Genomic DNA, 20,000 nt, shown 5'->3' on the forward strand with positions numbered 1-20,000 from the left:
CTCTCCAGAGATGCTGCATGTGGGGCTGAGTTCCTGCGTGGACTAACCCTTTGTAACGGCATCTTCCTGCACAGGTTCTGGACAAGCTGCTGCTGTATCTGCGCATCGTGCATTCCATCGATTACTACAACACCTGCGAATACCCAAACGAGGACGAGATGCCCAACCGTTGCGGCATCGTACACGTCCGCGGCCCGCTACCCCCCAACCGCGTCTCGCAGCACGAAGGTACGCGCTGCACAGTGACATATCCGGCGTCTGCATTCATTTGTGGCCAGGGTGGGTGCTGGGGGCGCAGCTGTAGAGGCGCCGTCCCACCAGAGCTCTCCCGAGTTTAAGAAAAATAAATCAAACATACTCGTGGTAAACATAGAAACATAGACATTAGGTGCAGGAGTAGAGGCCATTCGGCCCTTCGAGCCTGCACCATTCGCCATTCAATATGATCACGACTGATTATCCAACTCAGTATCCCGTACCTGCCTTCACTCCATACCCCCTGATCCCCTTTAGCCACACATAGAAACATAGAAATCCCTCTTAAGTATAGCCATTGAACTTCGAGCCTGCACCATGGCCTCAACTACCAAAATGGCTGATCATCCAACTCAGTGGCCCATCCCTGTTCCACAGATTCACCACTCTCCCTTTGAAAAAAGTTCACATCTCACTCTCTCTTTTTCAGCCAATGAACTGTGTGGCCTCAGATTCAGATTCAGAGTTAAGAGTCATTGTCAGTGTACAAAAAGTTCAGAGACATCGAAATGCATTAAAGGATTTCCCCCTTATCCTTAAGCTGTGACCCCTTGTCCTGGACTTCCCCAACATCGGGAGCAATCTTCCTGCATCTAGCCTGTCCAACCCCTTAAGAATTTTGTAAGTTTCTATAAGATCCCCTCTCAATCTCCTAAATTCTAGAGAGTATAAGCCGAGTCTATCCAGTCTTTCTTCATATGACAGTCCTGACATCCCAGGAATCAGTCTGGTGAACCTTCTCTGCACTCCCTCTATGGCAATAATGTCCTTCCTCAGATTTGGAGACCAAAACGTAAGTACGTAGCGGGTACGTCGGAGCTCGGGACGTCTCTTAGCGGCTCGTAACGCTAACGGCAGGTACTCGGGGAAATGCGGTAAGCTCGTGAAGATTTTTCAACCTGTTGGAAAATGTCCACAAGACTCCCCGAGTACCAACTCCGTAATTCTCCCGAGTTCGAATCAGGGGAAACTCGGGAGAACTCTTGAATTAGCTCGTACAGTGGGACAGCACCTGACACTCGAGCTCGGAACATCCTGTATGTTCTCCCTGTGACCACGTGGGTTTTCTCCGGGTGCTCCAGTTTCTTCCCACACTCCAAAGACAAGTGCAGGTTTGTAGGTTGAATGGTTTGGGTTACAATTGTAAATTGTCCCTGGTGTTGAGGATACTGCTCGTGCACGGGTCATATGGTCTTGATGGATAGGAGTAGTATCAGGCCATTCGGCCCATCAAGTCTACTCCGCCATTCAATCATGGCTGATCTATCTCTCCCCCCTACCCCCATTCTCCTGCCTTCTCCCCATAACCTCTGACACCCGCACTGATGACCGAGATGAGAAGAACTTTTTTCACACAGAGAGCGGTGAATCTCTGGAACTCTCTGCCACAGAGGGTAGTTGAGGCCAATTCATTGGCTATATTTAAAAGGGAGTTAGATGTGGCTAAGGGGATCAGGGGGTATTAAGAGAAGGCAGGTACGGGATACTGAGTTGGATGATCAGCCATGATCATATTGAATGGCGGTGGTGCAGGCTCGAAGGGCCGAATGGCCTCTACTCCTGCACCTAATTTCTATGTCTATGTTTCTATGATCAGCATAGAATCGGGTCGAAGGGCCTGTTTCTGTGCTGCATGCATCTCTAAAGTTGAAAGATTCTTGTGTATCAGTGTCTAGGTATTTCTCACACCTTGGTCTTTTGAATGGAATGCAGGCCAGGCCAGGCCAGGCCAGGTTGGTGCGGGCCGGGCCAGGCCAGGCCAGGATGATATAGGCCAGGTTGGTGCAGGCCGGGCCAGGCCAGGCCAGGTTGATGCGGGCCAGGCCAGGCCAGGTTGGTGCGGGCCAGGCCAGACCAGGCCAGGTTGGACTGCTGCGGGCCTCCATGGGCCCGTCATTAACTCACCCCTTGTTTCGCTTCAGTGATGGAGTGGGAGAAGATGTTTGAGGAGAAGCTCACGCCTCTCTTCAGCGTGAGGGAAAGTCTTTCTGAGGAAGATGCGGCAAAGATGGGCAAGAAGGACCCGGAACAGGAGGTGGAGAAGTTCATCGTCGCTAATACACAGGAGCTGGCCAAGGACAAGTGGCTGTGTCCTCTGAGTGGCAAGAAGTTCAAGGTGAGCTGGCATCCCCGCCCGTGTACACCAGCTCGTGTACTCACCTGGGTGGCGTTGCTGCCTCACGGCGCCAGAGACCCGGGTTCCATCCTGACTACAGGCGCTGTCTGTACGGAGTTTGCACGTTCTCCCCGTGACCCGCGTGGGTTTTCTCCGGGCGCTCCGGTTTCCTCCCACACTCCAAAGATGTGCGGGTTTGTAGGTTAATTGGCTTGGTGTCCGTGTAAATTGTCCCCAGTGTGTGTAGGATGGTGTTAATGTGCGGGGATCGCTGGTCGGCACGGACTCGAAGGGCTGAAGGGCCTGTTTCCGAGCTGTATCCCCAAACTAAACTAATTGCCCATGTCCATGGTGCTGGTTTGCTTAGTTTAGATTAGTTTACGCTTGTCTCGTTTACCGAGGTACAGTGAAAGGCTTCTCTGTTGCGTGTTCTCCAGTCAGCGAAGATGATTAGAGTCGAGCTGTCCACAGCATAGATCCTATAGATACACCACTCGACGAAAAAGATGGGCAGATTGATGGGTAATTCTCGGCCGGCCCCATTTCCGTAACCGGCCTCCGTCTCCACTCCAAAGATACTAGTGCGGAGACGGAATTTTAATTTATTAACACAAACTGTTCCCCTGCAACGTTGCTTACACTGCGAGTCGGGTCGGGTTACTAAAATGGCCGCCGTTCCGCTCCGTTGCGTACTACACGTCAGCCCATTGCATTAAGCAGGAGTGGTCTATCTTGGATCTTTGGTCCATGGTGTACAGGGAGCAGACACACGGGGTACAGGCCGGCAGGTAGAAGCAGCACCTGGTGAGAGGGGGGGGGGGGGGGGGGGTGTGAGGGAACTATCGGTAGAGTTGGCCTGAAGAAAGCGCCCTGTTTCACCATCTGAACTTTGTGCCTAGGGCCCGGAGTTTGTGCGGAAACACATTTTCAACAAACACAGCGAGAAGATCGAGGAGGTCAAAAAGGAAGTCTCCTTCTTCAATCACTTCCTAATGGATGCAAAGCGGCCCTCTCTGCCGGAGATCAAACCCAACCAGCCGCCAACACCGGGAGCCCCCGCACTCGGTAAGTTCATTGTCTAAATGGCATCAAGTTGGGAAAAGGGGATCTGGGGGTCCTTGTACATCAGTCTATGAAAGTAAGCCTGCAGGTACAGCAGGCAGTGAAGAAAGCCAATAGCATGTTGGCCTTTATAACAAGAGGAATCGAATATAGGAGCAAAGAGGTCCTTCTGCAGTTGTACAGGGCCCTAGTGAGACCACATCTGTAGTATTATGTGCAGTTTTGGTCCCCTAATTTGAGGGAGGACATTCTTGCTATTGAGTGAGCCCAGCGTAGGTTTACCAGGTTAATTCCCGGGATGGCGGGACTGTCGTATGCTGAGAGAATGGAGCGGCTGTGGGCTTGTACACTCTGTGGAGTTTAGAAGGATGAGAGGGCATCTCATTGAAACATATATGAGATTATTAAGGGTTTGGACACGCTAGAGGCAGGAAACATGTTCCCGATGTTGGGGGAGTCCAGCACCAGGGGCCACACACACACACACACACACACACACACCACACACACAGTTTAAGAATAAGGGGTAAGCCATTTAGAATGGAGATGAGGAAACACTTTATCTCACACAGAGAGTGGTGAGTCAGTGGAATTCTCTGCCTCAGAGGGCGGTTCTCTGGATGCTTTCAAGAGAGAGCTAGAACGTGTCCCCTCATCCGTCTAGACTCCAGCGAGTACAGGCCCAGTGCCGACAAACGCTCACCATATGTTATCTCATCTGCCTTTAAATAATCCGTATCCCTCTTGACGTCAGGTTTTCCCCAGTTACTCCAGCGTTTTTTGTGTCTATCTGTGGCTCACAGCTCCGTCAATGAAGCTGCATGGTGTGTTTGTCTTGCAGGTTTGACTCCAGCCATGGGCTATCCTCATCCCACTCCGCAAGGCTTGCTGGGGTTCGGCCAACCTCGCCCCCCTGTCATGGGATATGCAGGTAGGAGAACCGAAAAAATAGGCAACGTTTTGGGTCGAAACACGAAGGAAATGTTAGCTTTCATTGCAAAAGGATTTGAGTATAGGAGCAGGGAGGTTCTACTGCAGTTGTACAGGGTCTTGGTGAGACCACACCTGGAGTATTGCGTACAGTTTTGGTCTCCAAATCTGAGGAAGGACATTATTGCCATAGAGGGAGTGCAGAGACGGTTCACCAGACTGATTCCTGGGATGTCAGGACTGTCTTATGAGGAAAGACTGGATAGACTTGGTTTATACTCTCTAGAATTTAGAAGATTGAGAGGGGATCTTATAGAAACTTACAAAATTCTTAAGGGGTTGGACAGGCTAGATGCAGGAAGATTGTTCCCGATGTTAGGGAAGTCCAGGACAAGGGGTCACAGCTTAAGGATAAGGGGGACATCATTTAAAACCGAGATGAGAAGAACTTTTTTCACGCAGTGAGTGGTGAATCTCTGGAACTCTCTGCCACAGAGGGTAGTTGAGGCCAGTTCATTGGCTATATTTAAGAGGGAGTTAGATGTGGCCCTTGTGGCTAAGGGGATCAGGGGGTATGGAGAGAAGGCAGGTACGGGATACTGAGTTGGATGATCTGCCATGATCATATTGAATGGTGGTGCAGGCTCGAAGGGCCGAATGGCCTACTCCTGCACCTAATTTCTATGTTTCTATGAAATAGGCAACGTTTCGGGGTCGAAACCCGAAGGGTTTCGGGCCGAAACGTTGCCTATTTCCTTCCCTCCATAGATGCTGCTGCACCCGCTGAGTTTCTCCAGCATTCCATGCCTGCCCACCCTCTCTTATTTTCTCAGATTGCCAGCATGTGCCGTTTTATTTAGGCCTTTAGTTTGGAGATACAGCATGGAAACAGGCCCTTCGGCCCCACGAAACTGCGCCGACCAGCGATGCCCACTCACTAAAGGGCCTGTCCCACTTACGCGACCTTTTCGGCGACTGCTGGCACCCGTCATAGGTCGTCGGGAGAATTATTTGAAGAGAGAGAGCTAGATAGGGCTCTTAAAGATAGCGAGAGAGAGTCAGGGGATATGGGGGAGAAGTCAGGAACGGGGTACTGATTGGGGATGATCGGCCATGATCACATTGAATGGCGGTGCTGGCTCGAAGGGCCAAATGGCCTCTACTCCTGCACCTATTGTTTATTGTAAGTTGGACAGGCCCATAACAATTTACAATTTCACCAAGCCAAGGCAAAAACAGGAAAGCAGACTATTATCTAAATGGTGGCCGATTGGGAAAGGGGGAGATGCAGCGAGACCTGGGTGTCATGGTACACCAGTCATTGAAGGTAGGCATGCAGGTGCAGCAGGCAGTAAAGAAAGCGAATGGTATGTTAGCTTTCATTGCAAAAGGATTTGAGTATAGGAGCAGAGAGGTTCTACTGCAGTTGTACAGGGTCTTGGTGAGACCACACCTGGAGTATTGCGTACAGTTTTTGTCTCCAAATCTGAGGAAGGACATTATTGCCATAGAGGGAGTGCAGAGACGGTTCACCAGACTGATTCCTGGGATGTCAGGACTGTCTTATGAAGAAAGACTGGATAGACTTGGTTTTATACTCTCTAGAATTTAGGAGATTGAGAGGGGATCTTATAGAAACTTACAAAATTCTTAAGGGGTTGGACAGGCTAGATGCAGGAAGATTGTTCCCAATGTTAGGGAAGTCCAGGACAAGGGGTCACAGCTTAAGGATAAAGGGGAAATCCTTTAAAACCGAGATGAGAAGAACTTTTTTCACACAGAGAGTGGTGAATCTCTGGAACTCTCTGCCACAGAGGGTAGTTGAGGCCAGTTCATTGGCTATATTTAAGAGGGAGTTAGATGTGGCCCTTGTGGCTAAGGGGGATCAGGGGGTATGGAGAGAAGGCAGGTACGGGATACTGAGTTGGATGATCAGCCATGATCATATTGAATGGCGGTGCAGGCTCGAAGGGCCGAATGGCCTACTCCTGCACCTAATTTCTATGTTTCTAATATGAGCATTTGATGACTCTGAGCCTGTACTCACTGGAGTTTAGAAGAATGGGGGGGGGGGGTCTGATTGAAACCGACCGGATAATGATAAGCCGAGTGAGAGTGGATGTGGAGAGATTAATTCAATAATTAAGTTTGCTGATGACACTGTGGTGGTGGGCCTGATCTCAGACAACAATGAGAGGGCCTACCGGGAGGAGGTGGCTGATCTAGCACTCTGGTGCCAGGAGAACAGCCTCCTCTTGAACATCAAAAAAAACGAAGGAGCTGATAATGGACTTTAGGAGGGCACATCATCCGAGGACGTACACTCCATTGAGTATAAATGGGGATCCTGTGGATAGGGTGAACTGTTTTAAATATCTGGGAGTCCACATCTCTGAGGATATGACATGGGCATCACACGCCTCAGCACTCGTGAGTAAGGCAAGGCAGCGCCTTTACCACCTCAGGCAATTGAGGAAATTCAGAGTGTCTCCGAGGATCCTCCAGTGCTTCTACGCAGCGGCGGTGGAAAGCATCTTGTCCGGGAACATTACCATCTGGTTTGGGAATTGCTCTGCCCAGGACAAGAAGGCTCTGCAGAGAGTAGTGCGTTCGGCCGAACAAACGCACTATGGGAACTTCACTCGCCCCCCTGCAGGAACTATACAACAGGAGGTGCAACTCCAGAGCAAATAAAATCATGAGAGACCCCTTCCACCCCTGCAACGGACTGTTCCAGCCGCTACGGTCAGGCAAACGCCTCCGTTGCCATGCGGTGAGAACGGAGAGGTTGAGAAGGAGTTTCTTCCCAGAGGCAATTCGGACTGTAAACGCCTTTCTCACCAGGGACTAACTCTACTGAATGTTTTTCCTTCCATTATTTATTATGTAAAAAGAATATGTGTGTTATGATTGTGTTTATAGTTTGTTTGGTTGTTTTGTTGTTTGTCTTTTGCACAAAAGTCCGCGAGCATTGCCACTTTCATTTCACTGCACATCTCGTATGTGTATGTGACAAATACACTTGTCTTGACTTGACTTGAGGATGTTTCCACTAGTGGGAGAGTCTGCATCTTGTACCAGCTCGCGTAGGAACAAACTGCGGATGTTGCATTAAATCGAAGGTAGATACACAATGCTGGGGTCACTCAGCTGGGCAGGCGGCACCTCTGGAGAGAAGGAACGGGTGATGTTTCGGGTCGAGACCCTTCTCCAGGCTCTGCCTCTTGCATTATTTCACAATCGGATGTTTACGGGTATCAGATTGGTTTTTGATTGCGTTACTTCCCCGCTTGCAAAACACGACTCGAGTCTGAGCAGTGGGGATATTTTGCAGTAACAAACACAATAACAATATGCGTCATTCAGTGCGGAAACAGGCCCTTCGGCCCAACCTTGCTCACCCCGAAAAACTCAGCCCCACCTGGCTGCGTTTGGCCCTCATCCCTCAAAACCTTTCCTATCCATGTACCTGTCCGTAATGTCTCTTAAACGTTGCCTCAACTACCTCCTCCGGCAGCTCGTTCCATACACCCTCCGGAAAAAGTGAGCCCTCAGATTCCTATGGTGGACAAAAGTGCTGGAGAAACTCAGTGGGTGAGGCAGCATCTATGGAGAGAAGGAATAGGTGGCGTTTCGGGCCGAGACCCTTATAAAAATGCTGGAGAAACTCAGTGGGTGAGGCAGCATCTATGGAGAGAAGGAATAGGTGACGTTTCGGGTCGAGACCCGGAAGCATCTATGGAGCGAAGGAATAGGCGACGTTTCTGGTCGAGACCTTCCGGGTCTCGACCCGAAACGTCACCTATTCCTTCGCTCCATAGATGCTGCCTCACCCGCTGAGTTCCTCCAGCATTTTTGTCTACCTTCCATTATTCCAGCATCTGCAGTTCTTTCTTAAACCTCAGATTTCTTTTGAATCTTTACATATGGAATATTATTGACGGATAAACTTTCCTTTATCTACAGCGGGCCCTGCCTATCCCCCACCTCAGTACGCTGGCCGAGGTGCCTACGATGCATATCGTGGCCAAGGAGGATATCCAGCAAAGCCACGAAACAGGTTAGTGTCTCCTTATGAATGTGGTTTTCTGTTCTCTATCGCTAAGCAGTGCGTTGAAGGCTCTGTAGAGGGTCATTGTTAAAGGGCTTGGACGCGCTAGAGGCAGGAAACATGTTCCCAATGTTGGGGGAGTCCAGAACCAGGGGCCACACACACACACACACACACACAACACACACACACACACACACACACGTTGTCACACACACACACACATTACAATTGACACACAAACACAGAGTTTAAGAATAAGGGGTAAACCATTTAGAACGGAGACGAGGAAACACTTTTTCTCCCAGAGAGTTGTGAGTCTGTGGAATTCTCTGCCTCAGAGGGCGGTGGAGGCCGGTTCTCTGGATGCTTTCAAGAGAGAGCTAGATAGGACTCTTAAAGATAGTGAGTCAGGGGATATGGGGAGAAGGCAGGAACGGGGTACTGATTGGGGATGATCAGCCGTGATCACATTGAATGGCGGTGCTGGCTCGAAGGGCCGAATGGCCTCTACTCCCGCACCTATTGCCTATTGTCATGGGGTCCTTGCAGCACGGAAACAGGCCCTTCGGTCCATCTGTGTAAGAAAGAACTGCAGATGCTGGTATAAATCAAAGGTGAACACAAAATGCTGGAGTAACTCAGCGGGTGAGGCAGCATCTCTGGAGAGAAGGGATGGGTGACGTTTCAGGTTGAGACCCTTCTTCAGACCAATATATAACAATACAGTGTTTAAGAAGGAACTGCAGATGCTGGAAAATAGAAGGGAGACCAAAATGCTGGAGAAACTCAGCGGGTGCAGCAGCATCTATGGAGCGAAGGAAATAGGCAACGTTTCGGCCCGAAACCCATTGGGTTTCGACCCGAAACGTTGCCTATTTCCTTTGGGTTTCGGCCCGAAACATTGCCTATTTCCTTCGCTCCATAGATGCTGCTGCACCCGCTGAGTTTCTCCAGCACTTTTATCTATCTAGGATTAGGATCGCCATTTGTTAAGATTTGCTGGAATTAGAGCTATGTTCTAGTGCTGGGGATCAGAGAGGTTTACTAAGCTGGAGGCTCAGCTCAGTTTATTGTACGAGGCAGCGAAACGCTTTAGTTGCATTCTAACCTGTCAGCGGAAAGACTGTGCATGATTACAATCGTGCTGTTCACACTGTACAGATGCATGATAAGGGAGCAATGATCAGTGCAAGATACAGCCAGCAAACTCTGATCGAAGATAGTCTGAGGGTCACCAACGAGGTGGATGGGAGGTCAGGACGCAGAGAGTGGTGAATCTCTGGAACTCTCTGCCACAGAGGGTAGTCGAGGCCACAGTTCATTGGCTACATTTAAGAGGGAGTTAGATGTGGCCCTTGTGGCTAAGGGGATCAGGGGGTATGGAGAGAAGGCAGGTACGGGATACTGAGTTGGATGATCAGCCATGATCATATTGAATGGCAGTGCAGGCTCGAAGGGCCGAATGGCCTACTCCTGCACCTAATTTCTATGTTTCTATGTCTCTATGTTTCTATGACCGCTCTCTAGTTGGTGAGAGGACAGTTCAGTTGCCTGATAACAGCCGGGAAGAAACTGTCCCTGAATCTGGAGGTGTGTGTGTGTGTGTGTTGGTTTTCACACTTCTGTACCTCTTGCCCGATGGGAGAGGGGAGAAGAGAAGAGGGAGTGACTGGGGGGTGTGAGACTGGTCCGTGATGATGCTGCTGGCCTTGTCGAGGCAACGTAAGGTGTAGATGGAGGCGATGGAAGAGAAGCTATTAGAACATAGAAGAGTACCTCAAAGATGCCAGTCCTTCAGCCGACAAAGGGTGTGCTGATTTTAACTCAGTTTGTGTGCCTTCCCAGATGCCTCGAACATTGTAAGTGAGTAAGTTTATTGGCCAAGTATTCACATACAAGGAATTTGCCCTGGTGCTCTGCCCACAAGTAACAACATGACGTACAGTGACAGTGACTCAGAAAACACTAAACATTAATAATAATAAAATACCATTGATCAAGCATGTGAACCAACAAAATACCAGATCAGGGAGGCTACAGATTTTTGGCTGTTGAGTAGAGCAACTACTCGTGGATAAAAACTGTTTTTATGTCTGGCTGTGGCAGCTTGACAGTCCGGAGTCGCCTTCCAGAGGGAAGTGATTGAAAGAGTTTGTGGCCAGGGTGAGAGGGGTCAGAGGTGATCTTGCCCGCTCGCTTCCTGGCCCTTGCAGTGTACAGTTCATCAATGGAGGGAAGGTTGCAGCCAATAACCTTCTCTGCACGATCTCCCTGCGATCTGCGAGGGTTTCCTCCCAGATCTTCGGTTTCCTCCCACACTCCCAGACGTACAGGATTGGCAAATGTACAACTTGTCCCTAGTGTGTGTGTGTGTGTGTGTAGGATAGTGTTAATGTGCGGGGGGTCGCTGGTCGGCCCGTCTCCAACCTATATTAAACACTGTCTTTATAACAAGAACTGCAGTAAGTACTCAGCAAGGGGCAGAGAAGTGGGCAGTGTGAAGGTGTTTAACATCAGAGCCTTGTGTAATCGTGTTTTATCAGTCTGCAGGCTGGCCCTTTCCTCTCCATTATCACTTCATTTTAAAGAGGAAGTTTGCTGCTGAAACTGTGGTGCAGGCACGGAGATATGAGCTGGTGATGAGATTGTGATCTCTACTCATTGAAACTCTTAGGTCATGTTGGATCAGAGTGTATTAGAGTTGTCTACTGTGTATACCAGTTGTACACTGTGTTATACTGTGTATACCAGTTGTCTACTGTGTATACCAGTTGTACACCGTGTATACCAGTTGTACACTGTGTATACCAGTTGTACACTGTGTATACCAGTTGTACACTGTGTTATACTGTGTATACCAGTTGTCTACTGTGTATACCAGTTGTACACCGTGTATACCAGTTGTACACAGTGTATACCAGTTGTACATTGTGTATATGAGTTGTATATTGTGTATAAGTGTTGGGGAGACACATTGCACCATTGTAGGACTTTAGCCAGACTGCATGTACACTGTTGCCTACAGTTCTGGTTGCCTCAATTACAGCAAATCATGTATCTGTACACAGTGAATGGCTCGATTGTAATCATGTATTGCTAGCTGGTGTAACCCGCAACATAGAAACATAGAAACTAGTGCAGGAGGAGAGGCCATTCGGCCCTTCGAGCCTGCACCATTCGCCATTCAATATGATCATGGCTGATCATCCAACTCAGTATCCCGTACCTGCCTTCTCTCCGTACCCCCTGATCCCTTTAGCCACAAGGGCCACATCTAACTCCCTCTTAAATATAGCCAATGAACTGTGGCCTCAACTACCCTCTGTGGCAGAGAATTCCAGAGATTCACCACTCTCTGTGTGAAAAAAAGTTCTTCTCATCTCGGTTTTAAAGGATTTCCCTCTCATCCTTAAGCTGTGACCCCTTGTCCTGGACTTCCCAACATCGGGAACAATCTTCCTGCATCTAGCCTGTCCAACCCCTTAAGAATTTTGTAAGTTTCTATAAGATCCCCTCTCAATCTTCTAAATTCTAGAGAGTATAAACCCAGTCTATCCAGTCTTTCTTCATAAAGACAGTTCTGACATCCCAGGAATCAGTCTGGTGAACCGTCTCTGCACTCCCTCTATGGCAATAATGTCCTTCCTCAGATTTGGAGACCAAAACTGTACGCAATACTCCAGGTGTGGTCTCACCAAGACCCTGTACAACTGCAGTAGAACCTCTCTGCTCCTATACTCAAATCCTTTTGCAATGAAAGCTAACATACCATTCACTTTCTTTACTGCCTGCTGCACCTGCATGCCTACCTTCAATGACTGGTGTACCATGACACCCAGGTCTCGCTGCATCTCCCCCTTTCCCAATCGGCCACCATTTAGATAATAGTCTGCTTTCCTGTTTTTGCACACCAGATCAGTGTGTATTAGAGTTGTCTACTGGGTATACCCAGTTGTACACTGTGTATACCAGTTGTATATTGTGTATACCAGTTGTACACTGTGTATACCAGTTGTATATTTGTATACTGTGTATACCAGTTGTACACTGTGTATACCAGTTGTATATGTGTATACCACACTGTGTATACCAGTTGTATATTGTGTATACCAGTTGTACACTGTGTATACCAGTTGTCTACTGTGTATACCAGTTGTACACTGTGTATACCAGTTGTACACTGTGTATACCAGTTGTACACTGTGTATACCAGTTGTACACTGTGTTATACTGTGTTACACTGTGTATATGAGTTGTATATTGTGTATAAGTGTTGGGGGAGACACATTGCACCATTGTAGGACTTTAGCCAGACTGCATGTACACTGTTGCCTACAGTTCTGGTTGCCTCAATTACAGCAAATCATGTATCTGTACACAGTGAATGGCTCGATTGTAATCATGTATTGCTAGCTGGTGTAGCCCGCAACAAAAGCTTCTCACTGCACCACGACACACGTGGCAATAAACTCAACTGTAAATGACACAAGTGTGGGAAGGAACTGCAGATGCTGGAGACACAAAGTGCTGGAGTAACTCAGCGGGACAGGCAGCATCTCTGGAGAGAAGGGATGGGTAACGTTTTGGGTCGAGGCCTTTCTTCAGACATGTTGGTCGGTATGGGGCAAGTTGGGCCAAAGGGCTTCTTTCCTGAATGACCAGGGTTGAGCTCATCTTGTTCCACAGCTCCCACCCGCTGACCATATCGTCTCACTTTGTTTCCAGGATGTTGCGTGGGGACCCCAGGAATATTGTGGAGTACAGAGACCTGGACGCTCCAGAAGACGTGGACTTCTTCTGAACTGCCCGTGCGCAGTGACCGACCGATGCAGTGACCCTCGCCCTTCCCCTCAGGAGCAGACGAGGCCCCTTGTAGGGGTGGCAGACACAATGTCTTATCATGTCCAATGCTGTCTTCCCCACAGACATGATGGCAGGCACTCGTGTGCACGCAATTTTATACACACACACGCGCACACACACACGCATTCACACGCACAGACTCACACGCACAGTGCACACACACACACACAGACACACAGACACACACACACACACTCAGTCACACATGCTCACACATACACACAAATTACACGCACACTCAGTCACACATACTCACACACACACACACACACGCACACACACACACACTCAGTCACACATGCTCACACACACTCACAATCACATGCACACTCAGTCACACATACTCACTTATACACACACACACGCACACACACACACACTCAGTCACACATGCTCACACACACTCACAATTACATGCACACTCAGTCACACATACTCGCACACACACACACACACACTCACACACACACACACTCACACTCACACACACACACACACACACACACACACACACACACACGCACACTCAGGTCCATACACACTCAGACCTGGACTGATAGTAAATAGATGTAATTTCATTCTGAAATATTTGAAATAAAATGAACATAATGTTCAGGGATCTGTGTTGTTGTTGGTTAAAGATGGACACTAAATGCTGGAGTAACGCGGGCAGCTCCTCTGGAGAGAAGGAATGGGCCATGTTTGTTGTCGTGTTGTTGTCGTGTCGAGACCCTTCTTCAGTTCAGCATCTGTTGCTGGCCAGCTCAGTTATCTGGGGGGAGGGGGAGGTGATGAGGGGGTTCTGTCTACCCCACGACAGTAAAAAAGTTCACTTAGAAACAGAAAAAGAAAAGTTGAGACCATCCAGCCTTTAATTTTAACGTCTGACGGGTGTGGTTCTAGAGACCCAGAGGCAGCAGAGTTACGCCTGAGTTCCCCCACAAAACACACACACACACACAACTACCAGAAACCCGGAGTTAATATACCCCCAGACTCAATATCAATTGCATGAGGTAATGTCTCAGGAAGCATCAGCCACCTCCAAACATGGAAGATACACACAAATGGTGGAGAAACTCAGCGGATAGACATAGACATAGACAATAGGTGCAGGAGTAGAGGCCATTCGGCCCTTCGAGCCTGCACCATTCGCCATTCAATATGATCATGGCTGATCATCCAACTCAGTATCCCATCCCTGCCTTCTCTCCATACCCCCTGATCCCTTTAGCCACAAGGGCCACACATCTAACTCCCTCTTAATATAGCCAATGAACTGGGTGGCCTCACCAAAACTGATTCCTGGGATGTCAGGACTGTCTTATGAAGAAAGACTGGGTAGACTCGGCTTGTACTCTCTAGAATTTAGGAGATTGAGAGTGGATCTTATAGAAACTTGCAAAATTCTTAAGGGGTTGGACAGGCTAGATGCAGGAAGATTGTTCCCGATGTTGGGGAAGTCCAGTACAAGGGGTCACAGCTTAAGGATAAGGGGGAAATCCTTTAAAACCGAGATGAGAAGAACATTTTTCACACAGAGAGTGGTGAATCTCTGGAACTCTCTGCCACAGGGGGTAGTTGAGGCCAGTTCATTGGCTATATTTAAGAGGGAGTTAGATGTGGCCCTTGTGGCTAAGGGGATCAGGGGGTATGGAGAGAAGGCAGGTACGGGATACTGAGTTGGATGATCAGCCATGATCATATTGAATGGCGAATGGTGCAGGCTTGAAGGGCCGAATGGCCTCTACTCCTGCACCTAATTTCTATGTTTCTATAGCACCTTCTGTGGCAGAGAATTCCACAGATTCACCACTCTCAGTGTGTGAAAAAAGTTTTCCTCATCTCGGTCCTAAAAGACTTCCCCCTTATCCTTAAACTGTGTGTGTGTGGCCCCTTGTCCTGGACTTCCCCAACATCGGGAACAATCTTCCTCCATCTAGCCTGTCCAACCCCGTAAGAATTTTGTAAGTTTCTATAAGATCCCCCCTCAATCTTCTAAATTCTAGCGAGTACAAGCCGAGTCTATCCAGTCTTTCTTCATATGAAAGTCCTGCCATCCCAGGAATCAGTCTGGTGAACCTTCTCTGTACTCCCTCTATGGCAAGAATAGAAACATAGAAATTAGGTGCAGGAGTAGGCCATTCGGCCCTTCGAGCCTGCACCATTCGCCATTCAATATGATCATGGCTGATCATCCAACTCAGTATCCCGTACCTGCCTTCTCTCCATACCCCCTGATCCCTTTAGCCACAAGGGCCACATCTAACTCCCTCTTAAATATAGCCAATGAACTGTGTGGCCTCAACTACCTTCTGTGGCAGAGAGGTCCACAGATTCACCACTCTCTGTGTGTGAAAAAAGTTTTCCTCATCTCGGTCCTAAAAGATTTCCCCCTTATCCTTAAGCTGTGACCCCCTGTTCTGGACTTCCCCAACATCGGGAACAATCTTCCTGCATCTAGCCTGTCCAACCCCTTAAGAATTTTGTAAGTTTCTATAAGATCCCCCCTCAATCTTCTAAATTCCAGCGAGTACAAGCCGAGTCTATCCAGTCTTTCTTCATATGAAAGTCCTGACATCCCAGGAATCAGTCTGGTGAACCTTCTCTGTACTCCCTCTATGGCAATAATGTCCTTCCTCAGATTTGAAGACCAAAACTGTACACAATACTCCAGGTGTGGTCTCACCAAGACCCTGTACAACTGCAGTAGAACCTCCCTGCTCCTAGACTCAAATCCTTTTGCTATGAAGAATGTCTTTCCTCAGATTAGGAGACCAAAACTATACGCAATACTCCAGGTGTGGTCTCACCAAAACCCTGTACAACTGCAGTAGAACCTCCCTGCTCCTAGACTCAAATCCTTTTGCTATGAAAAGGCAGATGAGGCAGCATCTATGGAGCGAAGGAAATAGTTGACGTTTCGGGGCTGAAACCCTTCCTAATATGGGGTTGTTTTTCGCTCTTTGCCAAAGGCCAGGGATTCCAAAGACACTAGTAATCCTCCACTGACCCTCCTTATCTGCTGAAACTGTCCAGCTGTCTTATAAAAACCTTGCCATGACATTTGGCCAAATGTCCCCAGTAGCAATTGCATTTTTACAGCGGGATAGCAACCCATAATAGTCATTAACTCTTTCATTCCCACCTGTTGATCAATTTGATAACATTTGCAATCCCTGGCTGAGGGTATATGGTGTGTTAGCATTCATAGCAAAAGGTTAAGTCTAGGAGCAGGGAGGTTCTACTCTCCCCTCCACTCTCTCCTTCTCTCTCTCTCCTTCTCTCTCTCTCTCTCCCCCTCTCTCTCTCTCTCTCTCTCTCTCTCTCTCTCTCTCTCTCTCTCTCTCTCTCTTCTCTCTCTCTCTCTCTTCTCTCTCTCCCCTTCTCTCTCTCTCCTTCTCTCTCTCTCCCTCTCTCTCTCTCCTTCTCTCTCTCCCCTTCTCTCTCTCTCTCTCTCTCTCTCTCTCCCCTCTCTCTCTCTCCCCTTCTCTCTCTCTCCTTCTCTCTTCTCCCTCTCTCTCCCTCTCCCCTTCTCTCTCTCCCCTCTCTCTCTCTCTCCACCACCCTCCCCTCCCTCTCTCTGTGTCTCTGCTCTCTCCTTCTCTCTCTCTCTCTCCTTCTTCTCTCTCTCCCCTTCTCTCTCTCCCCTTCTCTCTCTCTCTCCTTCTCTCTCTCCCCTTCTCTCTCTCCCTCTCTCTCGCTCTCTCTCTCCTTCTCTATCTTCTCACCTTCTCTCTCTCCTCTCCTTCTCTCTCTCTCCCCTTCTCCCCTCTCTCCTCCGCTCTCTCCTATCTCCTTCTCTCTCCCCCTTCTCTCTCTCCTTCCCTCTATCTCTCCACCACCCTCCTCCCCTCCCTCTCTCTGTGTCTCTGATGCGTTTTTCCTCCCTCATCCCAGTCCCTCCGCGGGACCGGCGCCGATGCGTTAATCGCGGGGTTTGTGTCCCCGGGGGCTGGAGTCGCTCCCCTGTGTGTCCGACCCCCTCCCCCCCCAACACCTGCCCCCCCCCCCCCCCCGGTAAGTTGCACCCACCCCCCGCCCAGCGCTGGAGAAACTCTATCTAGTGCTACATCTAGTGTTTAGTCCGAGATCGCGGGGCCGAAGGGTCGCCTCTTATTCTAACCCCCCCCCCCCACCCCCGGGATTGTCTCAATGTCACTGGGGGGGAGGGGGGTGCAGTCAGTGTCAGGAGGTGGGGGCTAGAAGCGGACAGGTGTAGGAGTTAGAGGCCATTCAGCCCCTCGAGCCGGAGCCAGCACCAGCACCAGCAGCAGCACCATTCAATGTGATCACGGCTGATCATCCACAATCAGTGCCCAGTTCCTGCCTTCGCCCCCATATCCCCCTGACTGTACTAGCCCTAAGGGGGGGGGGGGGGGGGGGGAGAGATCCCGAGGGGGGGGGGGGGGGGGGTGGAGGTCATCCCCCCCCCCCCCCCATCTCTTCCCGGGGGGGTCCGAGATCCCGAGGGGGGAGGGGGGCTCTCCTCCCCCCCCCCACTCGATGGAGATAGTCAGCACTCCCCCCCCCCCCTCTCCTCTCCCACCCCTCCACTGACCTCTCTCCTCCCCCCCCACTCCACTGACCCCCTCTCCACTGACCCCCCCCCCCCCCCCACCCACTCTCCTGGGCTCCGTCCGAGCCCCTCTCACTCCACTGACCCCTCTCCCCCACTCCATGACCCCTCTCCCCCCCCCCCACTCACTCTCCCCCCTCTCTCTCCACTCCCCTCTCCTCTCCACTGACCCCTCCCTCTCCCCCCCCCCACTCCACTGACCCCTCTCCTCCCCCCCCCACTCCCTCTCCCCCACTCCTCCTCTCCTCTCTCTCCCCCCCCCCCCCCCACCCACTGACCCCTCTTCCTCCCCCCCACTCCACTGACCCCTCCCCCCCCCCTCCACTCCACTGACCCCTCTCCCTCCCCCCCACTCCACTGACCCCTCTCTCTCTCCCCCCCACTCCACTGACCCCTCTCTCCTCCCCCCCACCTCCCCCCTCACTCCTCCTCCCTCCTCCTCCACTGACCCCCACTCCACTGACCCCTCTCCCCTCCCCCCCCACTCCACTGACTGACCCTCCCCCCCACTCCACTGACCCCTCCCCCCCACTCCACTGACCCACTCCACTGACCCCCACTCCCCCCCCCCCCCACTCCACTGACCCCCTCCCCCTCCCCCCCACTCCACCCCCCTCTGACCCCTCTCCCCCACTGACCCCCACTCCCACTGACCCCTCTCCCCCCTCTCTCTCCCCCCCAGGTGGGGCATGGACTGGACGATGCTGGACGTCCACAACTTGACCAACAGCTGCCGTATAGACGAGTACAAGAGGCCGGTGTTTGTGGGGGTGTACAGCCTGGTCCTGGCCGTGGGCCTGGTGTGTAACACGGCCGCTCTGTACGTGTTTGTGGGGCTGACCAGACGCAAGACGGCCAGCACCATCTTCATGACCAATTTGGCCACGTCCGACCTGTTCTTCAACCTGACCCTGCCTTACCGCATCGCCTACTACTGGCAAAACCAGTGGACACTGGGCACCTTCTTGTGCCGACTCAGTACGTACGCCTTCTACCTCAACCTCTACGCCAGCATTTACTTCCTGACCGCTCTCAGCGTTTTCCGCTACGTGGCCATCCTGCACCCGGTCCGAGCCAAGACTCTGGTCAGCGTCCGGAGAGCTTGGCTCGCCTGCCTGGCCATCTGGCTGTTTATCGGCCTGAGTTCGGCCCCCTTCCTGCGGGCATCTCCCCACAAGCGGCAGGGCAGGATGCGTTGCTTCGAACCACACACCATGTCTTGGGGTCAAATCCTGAAGATGAACTACATGGCCTTGGTCCTGGGATTCCTGCTGCCGTTCCTGGCCATCGTGGCTTGTTACGGCCGGATTGTGTTGCGTCTGTGGTCACCCAGTTACCGGCTGAAGCGGTCAGCTCGTTCCAACCGCAAACCCGTCTATATGATCTTCATTGTCCTCTCCTCCTTCCTCTTCTGCTTCCTCCCCTATCATGTGGCTCGGACTGTCCACCTCCACCTCATGGCTCAAGGCCGGGACTGTCAGCAACAAACCCTGCTGGTCCACAAGGCCATCGTGGCCACTCTGTGCCTGGCTGCGGCCAATAGCTGCCTCAACCCCCTCCTCTACTACTTTGTGGGGGAGAACTTTCGCAGGTTGGTCAAGAGCGCCTTGACCTTCCGCAGAGGTGGCCACTCGGCCCTATCCATCTCCTCCTACCCCCCGCGGACAGCTACCACTGTCGTTGTTCCCGAAGCACCCTGACCCAGTGGACAGTTAGTGTCTCCATCCACTCCGGCCACTGCCCACTGTAGCCACTGCCCACTGCCCACTCTGGCCACTGCCCACTGTAGCCACTGCCCACTGTATCCACTGCCGGCCACTATGCCCACTGTAAACACTGGCCCACTCCTCACTCTGGCCCACTGCCCACTCTGACCACTCTGCCACTGCCCTCTCCTCACTCCACTGCCCACTGCCTACTGTAGCACTCTGCCCAATCCCACGCTCTGCCCAATCCCCACTCTGTCCACTGCCCACTCCGTCCACTGCCCACTCTGCCCACTGCTCACTGTACACTCTGCCCACTGTGCCCACTCCCCACTCTGGCCACTGCTCACTGTGACCACTGCCCACTGTAGTCTCTGCCTAATCCCCACTCTGTCCACTCCCCACTCTGGCCACTGCCCACTCCGGCCACTGCCC

General features: G+C 51.0%; 2 protein-coding genes across 3 annotated transcripts in view; both read left to right on the forward strand.

Moving 5' to 3' along the window:
- The window catches only part of srrt (serrate RNA effector molecule homolog (Arabidopsis)), a 45,479-nt gene extending 32,040 nt beyond the window's left edge, over positions 1-13,439 (forward strand). For both annotated transcript variants that reach the window (XM_055630740.1, XM_055630741.1), the window contains exons 15-20: positions 75-228; positions 2,178-2,371; positions 3,271-3,436; positions 4,275-4,364; positions 8,330-8,423; positions 13,143-13,439. In XM_055630740.1, coding sequence (XP_055486715.1) covers positions 75-228; positions 2,178-2,371; positions 3,271-3,436; positions 4,275-4,364; positions 8,330-8,423; positions 13,143-13,218 — 774 coding nt within the window. In that variant the 3' untranslated portion in view covers positions 13,219-13,439. The remainder of the gene's footprint in view (positions 1-74; positions 229-2,177; positions 2,372-3,270; positions 3,437-4,274; positions 4,365-8,329; positions 8,424-13,142) is intronic.
- Positions 13,440-18,538: 5,099 nt separating this feature from the next.
- LOC129694002 (cysteinyl leukotriene receptor 1-like) lies at positions 18,539-19,665 on the forward strand. Its single transcript, XM_055630725.1, has one exon. It carries the CDS (start codon positions 18,549-18,551, stop codon positions 19,557-19,559), a length of 1,011 nt encoding a protein of 336 aa, XP_055486700.1. The 5' UTR covers positions 18,539-18,548; the 3' UTR covers positions 19,560-19,665.
- Positions 19,666-20,000: the final 335 nt, after the last annotated feature.

This window comes from Leucoraja erinacea, unplaced genomic scaffold (assembly GCF_028641065.1).
Source record: "Leucoraja erinacea ecotype New England unplaced genomic scaffold, Leri_hhj_1 Leri_51C, whole genome shotgun sequence".
Classification (NCBI taxonomy): Eukaryota; Metazoa; Chordata; class Chondrichthyes; order Rajiformes; family Rajidae; genus Leucoraja; species Leucoraja erinaceus.